The sequence below is a fragment of the Zerene cesonia genome, chromosome 11 (genome assembly GCF_012273895.1).
Source record: "Zerene cesonia ecotype Mississippi chromosome 11, Zerene_cesonia_1.1, whole genome shotgun sequence".
In the NCBI taxonomy this organism is placed as follows: domain Eukaryota; kingdom Metazoa; phylum Arthropoda; class Insecta; order Lepidoptera; family Pieridae; genus Zerene; species Zerene cesonia.
Genome location: NC_052112.1, coordinates 1,712,300 through 1,726,482, shown reverse-complemented (window position 1 = coordinate 1,726,482; position 14,183 = coordinate 1,712,300). Strand labels below are relative to the sequence as shown.

General features: G+C 35.1%; 1 protein-coding gene across 6 annotated transcripts in view; it reads left to right on the top strand.

Moving 5' to 3' along the window:
• Positions 1-13,622, top strand: part of LOC119830122 (neuropathy target esterase sws) — a 31,082-nt gene extending 17,460 nt beyond the window's left edge. For 3 of the 6 annotated variants that reach the window (XM_038352990.1, XM_038352987.1, XM_038352985.1), the window contains 14 exons: positions 176-294; positions 703-816; positions 1,047-1,113; positions 1,688-1,803; positions 2,390-2,545; positions 3,292-3,411; positions 3,806-3,992; positions 6,103-6,219; positions 7,545-7,665; positions 7,819-7,909; positions 8,414-8,622; positions 9,161-9,308; positions 10,025-10,075; positions 11,132-13,622. In XM_038352990.1, the coding sequence (XP_038208918.1) occupies positions 176-294; positions 703-816; positions 1,047-1,113; positions 1,688-1,803; positions 2,390-2,545; positions 3,292-3,411; positions 3,806-3,992; positions 6,103-6,219; positions 7,545-7,665; positions 7,819-7,909; positions 8,414-8,622; positions 9,161-9,308; positions 10,025-10,075; positions 11,132-11,242 (1,727 nt within the window). In that variant the 3' untranslated portion in view covers positions 11,243-13,622. Of the gene's footprint in view, positions 1-175; positions 295-702; positions 817-1,046; positions 1,114-1,687; positions 1,804-2,389; positions 2,546-3,291; positions 3,412-3,805; positions 3,993-6,102; positions 6,220-6,948; positions 7,066-7,544; positions 7,666-7,818; positions 7,910-8,413; positions 8,623-9,160; positions 9,309-10,024; positions 10,111-11,131 lie in introns of all 6 variants that reach the window. The other 3 variants (XM_038352986.1, XM_038352989.1, XM_038352988.1) reach the window with 3 other exon arrangements.
• The last annotated feature ends 561 nt before the right edge of the window (positions 13,623-14,183 follow it).

Genomic DNA, 14,183 nt, shown 5'->3' with positions numbered 1-14,183 from the left:
AAAAAAAAAAAAGGAGATCATAGAAGTCGTAAACGGAGAAATATTTTTTTTAAAGGCACGCCACAGTTTTGGGAGACATTTTCTATAAAACTATCGAAATTGGAATCCAGATGTTTATTAAGCATTATTTCATTCAGAATTGCAAATAATTTTCCAAAATGTTCTTCTTATCCAGGTCCCACAGTGCGTTTAACCTCGGACGTGATACGAAAGCTGTTAGGGCTAACAATCATGGACCCCAACAACGAGTATCGGCTCAGTTCGTGGCTGGCGCAACAAGAGGACAAACATAAGGTGATTTTGATGAACTGAGCATTATCTTATAAGTGTGTTATATTTTGGTTTAGATTATTTTTGCTAAGAGTTTTCATTTATGTGATATCAATTCTTAATCCTAAATCTAAATTTGTATTACAAAGAAAAAGTCTTATCCTAGTATTACAGCTTATTCTATTTAATGAATGCATGTTGTAAGTTTCTATCCTAAATGATACAGGTTGCGATTGGATTGGAAAAATGCTTATTTTCTGATTTATAACAGCATAAAGTGCTTTATGCGACATTTTTTTAGAAAAATTTCCGATCACAATCCGGAATCCGAACCCGCTTGACACGCTGTTTCAGAGCTATCACGCTTGACCTATCGGCCATGTTTCCACTGTACGGCGGGTGATTACTTTAGTTTATATGTCTGTTCACCAGGTGGCGCTATACCAGTGCGATCCCAGCCTCACCCAGTGGACCCAGCGATGTATCCGACAGGCTGATTGTATTCTTATCGTCGCGCTGGGTGACAAACAACCCAGTATTGGAAAGGTGTGTTTACTGCTGGAAATTAATTTTTAAGGCACATATAATGTATATGTTTTTTGGTTTGTGTTATTTGGATGGATGGACCCGGATGGAGCTGGAGCGATCGAGTATTAAAATTTTAATCTATTTATAAAATAGTGGACACAGCACGAATTAAAGTTTGTTTTGCGTATCGTTTATAATTAATGTTTAATTGAAAATAATCTAAAAATAAATATTAATTGTTATTTCAGATCGAGAAAGAGATAGAACGTCTAGCGATTCGAACACAAAAGGAGCTGGTGCTGCTGCACCGCGAAGGTAACATATTTCGTATAGTTTAATGCCTTAAATAAGCCTAAATAAGAATTATAACGTATTTGCAAAGAGTTGTTAAGCATTATTTGTCCTTGGTCTTTGGCCACAAAGAATATCTATTATAAGCATAATTTTGTTGGTTCTTATGTTTTTTTTTATTCAATCTTAAGTCTATAGGACGGTCTGTAGCATTAACGTATTTAAATATCCGCTCTCACCTGATTCGACCCAATCTGAATAAATTTGACCTAATCTGACCTAATCTGTCCCAAAGTGGCCTAATATAGCCCTATCTGACCTACTCTGATACTATCGTACCTAATCTCACCTATCCTTCAGTCTGGCCTAATATAACCCAAACCGATCTAATCTGACATAATCCTACCTAATATGACCTAACTTGGGGCAAGTTTGAATATAACCCAATATGACTCTTGCTGTCAAGGCCAAGACATAATCCTACCCAATATGACCCACTCTTGTTGTCGAAGCCAAGACCAACTTTGGGTCACTGCGCCTGATAAATAGTAGTAGTTAGTAGCAATATGACCCATGACCCACTCTGTCCCCGTGTCAGGTGGTGCGAACCCCACGGGCACGGTGCACTGGCTGAACATGCGCACGTGGGTCAGCCAGCACCACCACGTGCGCTGCCCGCACCGGATGTTCACGCGCAAGAGCCAGTACCGGATCGTGAGTACACCTGCATTGAATTGTCAAATCAAATCAAATCAAACTTGTATTTATTTGCTTAATGGATTGTAAAGATTATATTTGAGATTTTAATTATAAATTATTATGAACTTTTGTTTATGTAAACCCTACTAATATTATAAATGCAAAAATATATCATATAGATAAATACAGATTTTTGCAAATCACATTCGACACCAGCTTTGTTGCCTTAATCTTTTGTTAATATGACACGTTAAATCTGTTAATTATTTTAATTTGCTCGTACAGTTCAATTTTTAATAGCTTTAAACCTCCACGAAATTTGAATAAATAAAACACAGTTCCACAATAGTTCGATAGCCAGTTGATCTTTTAAGATTTGTATTTGATGATTTTATGTCAATAAATATGTTATTTATTTATTTATGCTTTATTGTTTTGAAATAATTACAAATTGAGACCCAACCTAGGTAACATTATCACAAATGGTGGTCTTATCGCTAAAAATAGCGATTTCTTCCAGTTTATTCATTCGCATTATTTACATAGAAGCTAATTTACCTTTAAAAAAAAAAGTCTCATTAAAGAATCGGAATACCCTTAGAGCGAGCTGTACAGCAAGGTGCTGATGTCGGAGGCGAGCGTGCACTCGGACTTCAGCCGGCTGGCGCGCTGGCTCACCGGCACCTCGGTGGGGCTCGTGCTGGGCGGCGGCGGCGCGCGCGGCGCCGCGCACGTCGGCATGGTGCGCGCCATACAGGTGCGCGACCGCTGCCTCTCACTAGTGGGAGGGAAGGGGGGTTATGCAAATCAGTGCAGATAGGATTATTATAACTAAAAATATAAAAAAAAGAAACAAAACAGTATGTATTGTAACTTTTAATTTTAGTAATCGAATTTCTTCTTTCGGTTTTATGTGCTTAAGAAACACCTCGCAAAAAGGCCGATTTGGAACCCCGTCTCGTGCTAAAATGTTGTACTGTCTCAGCATTACAGTTAGTGAAGTGTTGGACATCTGTCGTCAGAAATAAAATAAAAATAACAGAAAAATAATCCACCTTCAAATTGTCACAACCAGACCCGTTTAGGATCCACAATGCAGGTCTCAAATAAAAAAAAAGAATGAAACATACAGTCCAATAGATAACATTAGGTATCTTATATCTATCCTGTACAAATTGTAGTTAATTACGATTAAGTGTGATTTGCTATAATTTGTACAAGAAAAATTGATCAACTATCCAATTTATGACAATGCCGACCGCCGCTTAACCTCATTCTTTTATTATTTGTTGCTAAACCGGCAACAGAAATATATGTCATATTCTCTGACACTGAAAATGTTACCTGTCTAACTGTCACGGTAAAATGGTTTTCAAACATATATTTCAATATAATAATAGCGTTTAGATCAACATTATCCGATATAAAACTATTGGAACAAAAAAAAAATTGACACAATATTTCAGAACATAATTTATTAATATAAAAAATGCAATATTTCAGGAAGCCGGTATCCCCATAGACATGGTGGGCGGGGTCAGTATCGGGGCATTCATGGGTGCGTTGTGGTGTATGGATCGCAACATCACCAACATCACGCAGAAGGCGAGAGAGTGGTCGCAGGTTGGATTTTTTTTTTTTTGTTAAAAAATTGCGGATAGATAAGGCTCTAAAAACAGTGTGATTATTTTAATTATTTGGAAAAATTTATTACACAACAATTTTTTTACATAAAATGATGTAACAGAAAAAGATACTTTGTCTTTGGACGCAAATCATTCGCTCTAAAGAACATTTATTATGATTATAAAATGATATCTATTTCAAGTGATAATTGTCTCTTTGACAGATGTCACCTAGAAAACATGGCCAACACAGGCCGAAATCTATCGATGCTTAATTAGAACTCTATATAACTTAACGGCTTCAAACATAATTTGCTAATCGCTACTCGCTCTTATTGAAAACTCGACTTCAATTACACAATTTTCTTAATACTCCCCCCCTCACATTCCAGCGTATGACCCAATGGGGGAAGCAGCTCCTCGACCTCACGTACCCTGCCACTTCGATGTTCTCCGGCAAGCAGTTCAACGCGACCATCAAGGCGACCTTCGGCGAGGTGCACATCGAGGATCTGTGGCTGCCCTATTTTACCGTCACTACGGACATCAGCTCGAGCTGCATGAGGGTGCACAGACATGGTGAGTGGGGCGGGGAATTGCTTATAAAAATGTCAAAACTAAGTTCAGGTCTCAGTTTGACTAACTTAATAAAAAATAGACTTAGAATATATTGATAGGGTATAGACCTATCCTGAAACATAGGTATGTTATAACATGCTTCTTAAGTTCTGTCTAAATCCTCTTTATTTTTTATACAAATGCCTATATTTATTATCTTATATGTATCCTACTCTATTCTACGAGTAGGATACACAATAAATATAGGCATATATATGATATGTAAATTTATTAAATAGTACAATAATGCGTATTTCTTTTCAATTCTACTGTTACTACGTATTGCTCGAAGGACCAAATTTTGGGCAATTCTCATTTAATTGAAATTTTATTCAGAAAGGATTTTATAACTTTAAGTTAATCTAATTTAACTTTCGTTTGTGTATCGTTGTCATTGGGTACTTACGAATGACGATATTTTCACAGCTCTTGTAATAATTAATTAGACGTACTGACTTTGCCTGGATATAGACAATGAATTGAAATTTTGAATAATTAATATTTACCAAATAAATGTTTTAAGTGTGTCTCTTTTTTGTGTGAAAAAGATCAGTTGTAATATTCGTAAACGAGCAAGTGGGTTGCAATGTAATTTAACTTTTATAAAAAATAAATGACGAAGATCCATATCATAGACTAAACAATTCATTCGTGTGAAAGTGTAAATGCTATTATTCATTGGTATTTTCGTCATATTCCATTCGGTAGACGCTGAAATGTTAGGAAAATTAACACAACACATTCATGGACAGGAAATTTGTTTTTTTTTATTTTTATTTAATAATTTATTTTGCACCTCTACTAACCTGTGAAAATATGATTAAAATGCATGGTTGTTTTGTTTAATTTAATTTTTATTTATGAATAGGTTGACAACTGCCGACCGGTACACGTTAAGCTTAATCATATGTCAGCTATGCTTCATGGCATCAAAGATGATATGTATGCGGATTGTCTATGCCACCACAGATCATCAATATCTTTGGTGACAAGGCATTTTGAACCTTAACCCATTTTGTTTGAGACGATATTTTATTTTCGCTATTGGTTTTGCCGCTACAGTGATTTTATTATTTCCCCCGATAACCACACTCACTTGCATTTGTGTCCGTCGATGTGTATTTAGATCAAAAATGTTTACGAACAGTTGGTTGGTGTAACAAGATTTTTTTTTTTTTTCAATTCAATTACAATTCCGACATTTGCTTTGGGTGTTGCCACTACTCAACCGAACGCTTGTGATTGGTTTACCGAATAACGCTAACGAATTTGGGTGATTATTTTTAACAATCTGGGTGATTATTGACTAAATTCGGTGCGTTTACAATGTCGGGTTGGGTGTGATACTGTGCCACATTACTGTGATCTCTTCGCAAATCATCCTCCATCTATTCTATCATGTACATGCATGAGTGTGGTTCTTTTTATCCCATTTTTCAAGTATTCTGTTTATTTCATTGTCATCACTGTAGTAGTAGTTAGAATAATTATCGTCATTGTGTTTTTTTTTTTTTTTTTTATTTTATTCGCATGCAACATTTGTGCTCATTCAGATTTGTGTTGTATTGCTGTAAGAAAATATTTACACGTTGTAAATTGAGCTGTTTATTCGAAATTATCTATTTTTAATTCAGTCTATAGCGACGTAATGTTAGTTGATTGAAGTACAAAATTCATGTTAAAATGTTTTTTATTACTATTTATGTTATTGATATTAGGAATATAGTAATAATAATAATTCGCTTATCGCAGAATATCTATTTATTGTTAACTATTTATGTAATGTAAAATAATCTATGTATAAAACAATTCTATCGGGTCAAACTAACGCATTCCTTATGGTTTTGGTGAACTGTTACCTCGCGTCACTGTTTCCTTTCCATGGATAGTGTTTTATTACACGTATATCTCTGCACTGTGTTTACTGTATCGCACTGGGACGATCCGCGATGAGTTCGAGTCCGTTGCGAGCGAGGGAGGGAGAGAGAGAGAATGAGAGAGAGAAAGAGAGAAAGAGATAGTGTAAGAGAAAGGCGAGCGGTGTCTAACGCTAACGCAATGCGCGTCGCAGGTTCTCTCTGGCGTTACATTCGCGCGTCGATGTCGCTGAGCGGCTACATGCCCCCGCTCTGCGACCCTGTAGACGGCCACCTCCTATTGGACGGCGGCTATGTGAACAACCTCCCAGGTAAACCAATCACAGCGCCGCAAACACCCCCTCCCCCCCTCTCTATTACGTGTCGGGATTAGGCTGAGTGTAAATATTTCTTGCGCCATTAGAATAGACGTAGACGCTCATGTAACTGGTTTATGGTATGTATCTTAACACGACATGCACTCTTCGCCCGCCTCTCGATGTCCCTTAACAGCGATGTGTGCCATTCTGGTCAATATTTACACTCGGTCCGGCAGGTAAGTGGCAACGCTGGCATTTGTCTGGAGAATTTTTGAATCTTGAACACCAGCTATCCTTAGTGGCGGGTTTCATTGTTACGCATCTATCAGACTTTTTCTGATTCTCTTTTCAAATAAGAATGACCAACCACATAACATAACTGACTTCTATCAAATAATATCTTAGTCTTCGTTAAGAAATACAATGTCAATCACTAAAACTTCAGTTAACTTCGTGAGTACATACTGACATTTTGTAAAAACACTTGACATTCTGAGAATTCTTGGCACTCGCGACTTTTTTTAAGATGGAAACAAAAATAACTTAAAGTCACTGCTTATCTCGTGACAATGCGCAAAATTTCCGAAGTACAAATCTAGACACTTGACAAAATTCTGAACAGCCACATGTAACCAACATTTTCTTACCCCCTCTGACATGACACAATCTGACGAGACCCACGTAAATCCGCCACTGCAAGCGAATTGTCCAGACAAAAGTATTGTTCAGTGTGAATGTCAGGTGTGCTATGGAGATACTGCAGAGCGTCCATGAGTATAGCGGGCATCTTTCCACCAATATGCGATCCCATTGATGGCCACTTGTTGCTCGACGGATGCTATGTTAACAACGTGCCAGGTAACTATTCTTCTAGAATAATCTATTTACTTTTACTGGGAATTTTGATGATTTCAATAGTGTTGAATTCATGGAGTAGTACAAGGGTAGTAGTATAAGTATGATAGTTGTAATTAAAGTATTGAAATTGAATATTCTCGAATGATTATTTCTTGGTTGTCTATAATAAGTTATTATTTTATGCTATACAGGATTATTTCGTTCTTAATATTGTAATACAAAATAAAAATACCAAAGCAGTGATGAATAATTTCATTGAAATTGGATTTATAGTGTATTTTTGAATTCTATGAAAACATTTGCTACAAATAAACATAATTTCCCATAGTTTTCTCCATTTAACCTTTTAGGTACCCACAAATGCATCAAATCACAATGTTCTGGACATTGTGATTTTCCTTTAGAACATTTGAGAAAACTCTAGAACGTCAAAAACCTTAGTATTCAGAATTACTAGAAAAGTCTTATAAATTTTCCAGCTGACGTGATGCGGTCACTCGGAGCCAAACATATTCTTGCGATCGACGTGGGATCCCAGGACGACACCGACCTAACGAATTATGGCGATGACTTATCCGGCTGGTGGCTGCTTTGGAAAAGGTAGATAAACTTATATATATAATAATAATAATATGGAAGAAATTCTAAAAGAATGTGGAACAAAATTATTTTATCTCCATATATACATATCGTATTTATCAGATGTTTGGCTAACAATATTACAGTCTCAGGTTTTATATCGATTTGTTTCAGATGGAATCCATTCACCAGTCCAGTGAAAGTGCCAAATCTTCCTGATATTCAGAGTAGATTGGCCTATGTGTCGTGTAATCGCCAGCTAGAGGTTGGTATTTCCTTTTGATGAAATGAATGTAATGAAAAAAAGTAAAAAGTTCAGTTTTTTTACTTTTACCCAGATCTCGAATGTTTGGAACTTTTTAAATTAAAGAACACTAGTATAGTTAATTTTGTATACAGCATTGTCAAGCATTATTCTTGATATTTTCGTATGAAATACTTCTTTGTTTATATAGCACCAGTTATGCTATGAGAAGACAAAAGCGCAAAACTTAACACACAGCACATAAGATAAAAATAATACTGGACCTAAACATAAACCCTGTGGCACTCCCGAGTCACAATGATTTAGGAGTAGGATTAAAATCCTAAAACGACACCACTTGAGCTCTACGTGGATATGACATACATATTAACGTGAAACCATAAAAAGAACGCTTTGGAAAAGTCGAACTTTGAATTTCACAGTAATATAAGTTTTAGGCATGGACTGTGACGTGCTTCATAAAAAAAACGTTTACACTCTAATTTCCCCCGTTTACATTTGCAGGAAGTGAAAAAATCAGACTACTGCGAGTACATCCGCCCCCCCATAGACGCGTACAAGACGCTGCAGTTCGGCTCGTTCGACGAGATCCGCGAGGTGGGCTACCGGCACGGCACCGCCTACTTCGAGGGGCAGCGGCGCGGCGGCGGCGGCGGCGTCAGCGGGGCCGCCGCCGAGGGCAAGCGCCACGACGCGCAGCCCTCGCTCACCGAGTGAGTGCCTGCGCACGCGCACACACGTACACACACGTACGCGCACTCACGAACACCCACTCACGCACGCACACACATCCGCTCTATATGATAACGTCAGGACACTTAACTTACAATCTTCATTAACGTCACACGAATCACTGATACTACACATGTGACTGACGCTAAGGTGACACCTTTCAAATGCACTGTGTAATGTCAGTCAGCTGCACTAACACTTACGCAACTTACTTACTACACAACACTTCGCACATGACGTCATATTGGAAGCGTATCGTACTACGTGCCATGGTAAATACCACACACGCCAACAAAACAATAAAAGACCGTACAGAAAGCCATGTTGCAGCGAAGCGTTTGAGACGTATATTACAATACTGATGAAATTTTATTTCCGTACGATTAATAAGCAAAAAATATTATTTCAAGTTTCTTTCACGAAACAACTAGCGCCATCTAACATTCCTCTTGGACCAACGGAATCTACTTTACAATCCCTTTATATTATCCCCCCCTTAATTAATCTCATTTCTCCCAGCTACACATTCACTGATCTCGCTCAAATGGTCTGCTCGGTTCGCACGGCGCGCGACGTAGACAACGAATCATCATCATCATCAGACTACGAAGATGATCAACGACATTTCGAAGGCTACGCGTCCGAGCCTAGCGCTGGGATACTCGAGGTTTGTGCACTTTCACACTAACTGGTGGACATCACTTTGGTGTTGCGTGTTGTACTTTGAGGATAGGATACACTTTAAGAGACATAACACTTTATTTAAATAGTTTTAGTGTGAAGTGTGTTGTACTTTTAAGGTGTGCACAGAAATTAGGAGGGTTAAGGATTGATTTTGGTGGCATTTGTAAGGAGAGGATTTAAGGAGTTATAAGAAGTGTGGTGATCTTTTAAGGTTTGCACATACACGTTAAGTGTGTTACTTTTATGATGAACAAGGACAGTATAGATCTTTTGTAAGAAATTTTGAGTTAACTTGGTGCAAGAAAAAATCTTGTTAGGAAATAACAAATTAGAAAATTTGTTTTTTTATATAGAATTTTAAACTATAGAGCAATGTGTAGATGTGTTTGGTAATTGTAGAATGGTTGTTATTATATTTTGTTAATATAAATTATTGGTATTAGTATTTTTTTTTGTGTTCTAGCTGATTGAAATGCATTTAGTACGGACCATATTGGCTATAGATTTGGTTTTAATTACAAAATTTAGAAAAATTTTAACTTCAATTTTAGTTGAATTTTTTGAAGTTGAAATGTTGTTTCTACATAATAAATAAGTAGCAAAAAATAGAAATTAACATACATACTGTCCTATATTATCAGAAAAAAACTTTATTTTATTATTGAACATATAACTAATAGTGATAAATGTATTACGTAGATGGCATCAAGTGTAGAGGAGGGGGCGGCGTGGATCAGCGACACGGAATTGGTGGGCAAATATAAGTGAAGCACGCGAGTAGTTGGGTGTAGATTCTTTTTTTTTTACTTATTTTTGTCGTTTTCTCGATAACACGGGTATGGGGTGCTTGGGTGGGGGGTGTGGCTTGCGAAAATAACGGAGTTTAAGGAGATATAAAAAATGGGGGGGTATGTGTTCGTAATTTTTTTTTGTTACATATTTATCAAGAGGGTATTATTTCGTGAAAAAAACTGCATTACATTGACAATTGTTATTTACGCAAGCCGGGGCTTTCGATTTAATCATTATATTTCACTATTTTATTATGTGCTCTTATATTAAGTTTAATTTCAAGTATAGCTACTATTCTATTATATACTTGCTTCTAATGGTAAATTTTATATTATTGTACACATTATATTCTATATTATAATCGATTTGTAGGCACTGCATTTAACACATGATAGTTCCTATTCAATTTTTACTTATAAAGCCTCTTAGGCATTTTAACCAACCTTCTAATAGCAGTTTAACATCAGGATGTAACTTAATGGCGAAGTTATAAATGAACCCGCTTTTTTTCATTATTTAAAGTTGTTTCAACTTATCACTTCTCTGTTTCTTTCTTTAACAAAAAAATATTAATTAAAAGAGACAGAATTGTGTCTAATTTTATAATGAAGCTTTATAAATGCATCTGACACATTGATACAGTAAAATATTTTATTTAAATATTTATGAGCACAAATAACTTATTCAGTTGCCTTTAGCCTCACATGTAGTCTTTATCAATGCTTGACCATTTAAGACTTAAGAGTCCAGTTTTTTTATATCACAGGTGAAATGATTTGGAGATGTTTTGTCCAAATTTAGCATGCTCATAACATTAGATATGATAATAAACCAGACGCTACCATATAAAATCCGCAAAATTTTAAGATAAAATTTTTATCTTTACCGTGTATTGTTACATCATATGTGAAAATGTATAAATACTACAATAGCAACAATTAAAGACAAACTGCGCTCAACCTATAATTCGTTACCTTCCAATACGTCGCCTAAAATGTGCGCAAAATTTTCCAGGAGGGGCTCCGCACCCGCCGCGTGGGAGGCTCCCTCTCCCTCTCCGAGGACGAGATAGACTCTGAGGCGGAGTTGTACGACCCGCTCAACAAGCGCGGCGGCGCCAGATGAGACCCGACCTTGCACGATCTGTGCAAGGCCCTCTATAAGTACGTGCAGAGTGAGAGAGAGAGCAGTGAATAAGTGTGCTGAAAGTGTAAATTGTACCCGTGTGCGGGTAAAGTGAACATGTGTTGGTAAAATGTAAAGTCATGGTGATAAATTATAAATTGGCGGTATGTAGGTAAAATGGTTGGTCGTGTTGGTATAGTATAAATTGATCGTGTCAAGGAATAGTAAACTTTACCGACATGTGGATAACGTGTAAATTGGAAGTACATTGGGAAAATGTAAAATGAGCACATGTTGATAAGTTGTAAATTAAACATTGTGTGGGAAGAGGTAAATTGTAAATTACCCGTGTATAACAGCAGTGAGCTGTATATGGGTAAAATGTAAAGTGAACAAATGTTGGTAAAATACATTTTACTCATTAAAATGAGCTCATGTTGTTAAGTTGTAAATTAACGTATGTGGGAAGAGGTAAATTGTAAATTACCCGTGTATAAGACCAGTGAGCTATATATGGGTAAAGTGTAAAGTGATTATTGGTAAAATATATTTTACTCATTTGTATGAAAAAATGTAAGTGTTTAGATTATAAATTGTCAGACGATTATGGAGCAAATAATTGCCGGACAAATATAAAAGTGCATATCTATGGAAAAAAGTGATAAAAGTGTAAAACAATGATACACTGGTAAGTGAAAATTAGTAGTTAGTGGGCACAAAGTGTGAGTGTAGGGAAACGGTCAAATGCTCATTTGTCAGTATAAGTTTTATGTATCTTGAATATAAAATTAGTTGTTAAATGTTTAAACAAAATGTGTTATGTATGCCAAATGTTATTATTAAAGTTGTTTTATTTACTTATTGATAATTAATATTCATGTCTCGTTATAATATATTTAGCTTTATTATAAGCTATGTAAGATCATATTGAATATATGAACAAAATATGAGGCTGGATGTTTTTGGGGCTTTTTTCCGTTACGTAATTAGAAGGTGCGTATAAAATTATATTTAAAATGTCTCATAATTTCCATGTTTCCAAAGTATACTGTGATGTATGTTATTCGAAGTAATGCTGTATATCTCGCTTCATGAAATTTAAAATATTCACAAATATCATATAAACCTTTTTTTTCCATTTGGTAAAAGAATTTTCCAAATTGGTATACACGTTTCGGACTTAATTTGAAACAAACAAACAATAAAATACTTCCCCTATGTTATTAGTGGTAGTGTAGATTTAAAATCTTTCCAACTCACCTGCCTTAATATTGCTCAATGATATATCATTCTATTATTATTTATATTGTGATGAGTGATCTGAGAATGATACATTATCTGGTGATTGATTTTTCTAGTTGCGATTGATTGAATCTTTTTAAAATTTACTTAATGACGTCAGATATAAAGATAGAAGGAATGTAGCATATAGATAGTTTGAATTTGGGATGTCATTTTATAATAATTACTGCGGAGTAATAAATCCCGGTAAGGATTCAAAACTTTTGTTTTTCTTCACGAGGGAACCTATGAACCCATTTCTATTGGTAGTTATTTTGGTGTGTTTAATAAATGGTGAAATTTGTGTGGTGGGTGGGAACCAGAGTGCCATAAAATATTAGCTCGTATGTAGAAAATAAAAGATACTTCATGACAATGTAGGTTTTATCCAATCAATTATATTGAATTCCTTTCAATTTATTGTCTGTAAATGACGCAATGGCCAATGTTAAATGTTACTTTTGTGAAATAAAATATATTTTGAATTTTTTTTTCTTAGTATTGAAAAATATACATAAATATATTTTGATATGATAAATATTTGTTTATTCAATGTATCGCTTTTGTTGGTTTATATAATTAATCAACTGTCTCATTTCAACCACTTCGTTTGAATTGAGTAGACAATTAATTAAATCCGAGTAAATGTCTGGGACATTGTGGAACAAGCCCATTTAGGTATGAATAACAACAAGAATCGATAAGAAATTTTGAAAGAATAGAAAAAAGACATTTTTTTGTTCAAAATTTCTCATTTATATACCCTTTCAATGCTATAAAACTAAAAATTAAAAGAATAGAAAAAATTTGATCACGAGGCGGGATTCGAACCCGCGTCTTTTTGCCAAACCGTAGCATAGCCTCTCGGCCACCCGAGATCCCGCCTCAGCTTTCAAAATTCTTCTACTCTCTCGGTTCATTTTTTTTTTATTACTTAAAAATTAAATTGAACAAGGATCAATTTAAATAGTTGTGAATTGAATGTTTGAAATTGGTTAGTCTATGTATTATGGTACTTAACGTATTTATTTCGTTAGAAATAAAACAATTCAAATACAGAGCGTATGCAGAGTTGATTAAAAAGTGATATACAGTAAAAATGTTTTAGAATTTCATATTATGCAATACTCTCGTAGTATAAAATGCAAGAAAACACTTGTATATATTTATCTGCTTTAGCTTCAGTAGATCTGGTTCTATTGTATTAAATATACGCACAAATAAACATATGATATTTAATATTTACCGATAATAGATTGAAAATAATTTTAGAATTTGTCTTCTTATTTCTAACATGATGATTATATTTTACCGTATATACAATTGAGGTAAATTCTTACGTCAGTTATCTATGTATGTTTATATTATTCTAGGATAATATTTTGAATTGTAATAATCTTTCTATGTATGAATCAATATTATTTCATGTTTTTCCATCTACACTTTGATAAATAATTGAAATGTCCGTCTGTTAGAAAATTATTATTGGGTATTTTTTCTGCTCGATGTTTTCGTCAATTTGACCGAAATATGGCGATTAATTGCTAATTTTCTTGTATTTAAGTAAATAATTACAATCTATTGGGTGTAAGGTTTGGTGATTTTAACTAAAATTATAAAGTGTATTCAGGCCTTAACCATGTTCTAAATCAATTTCTAT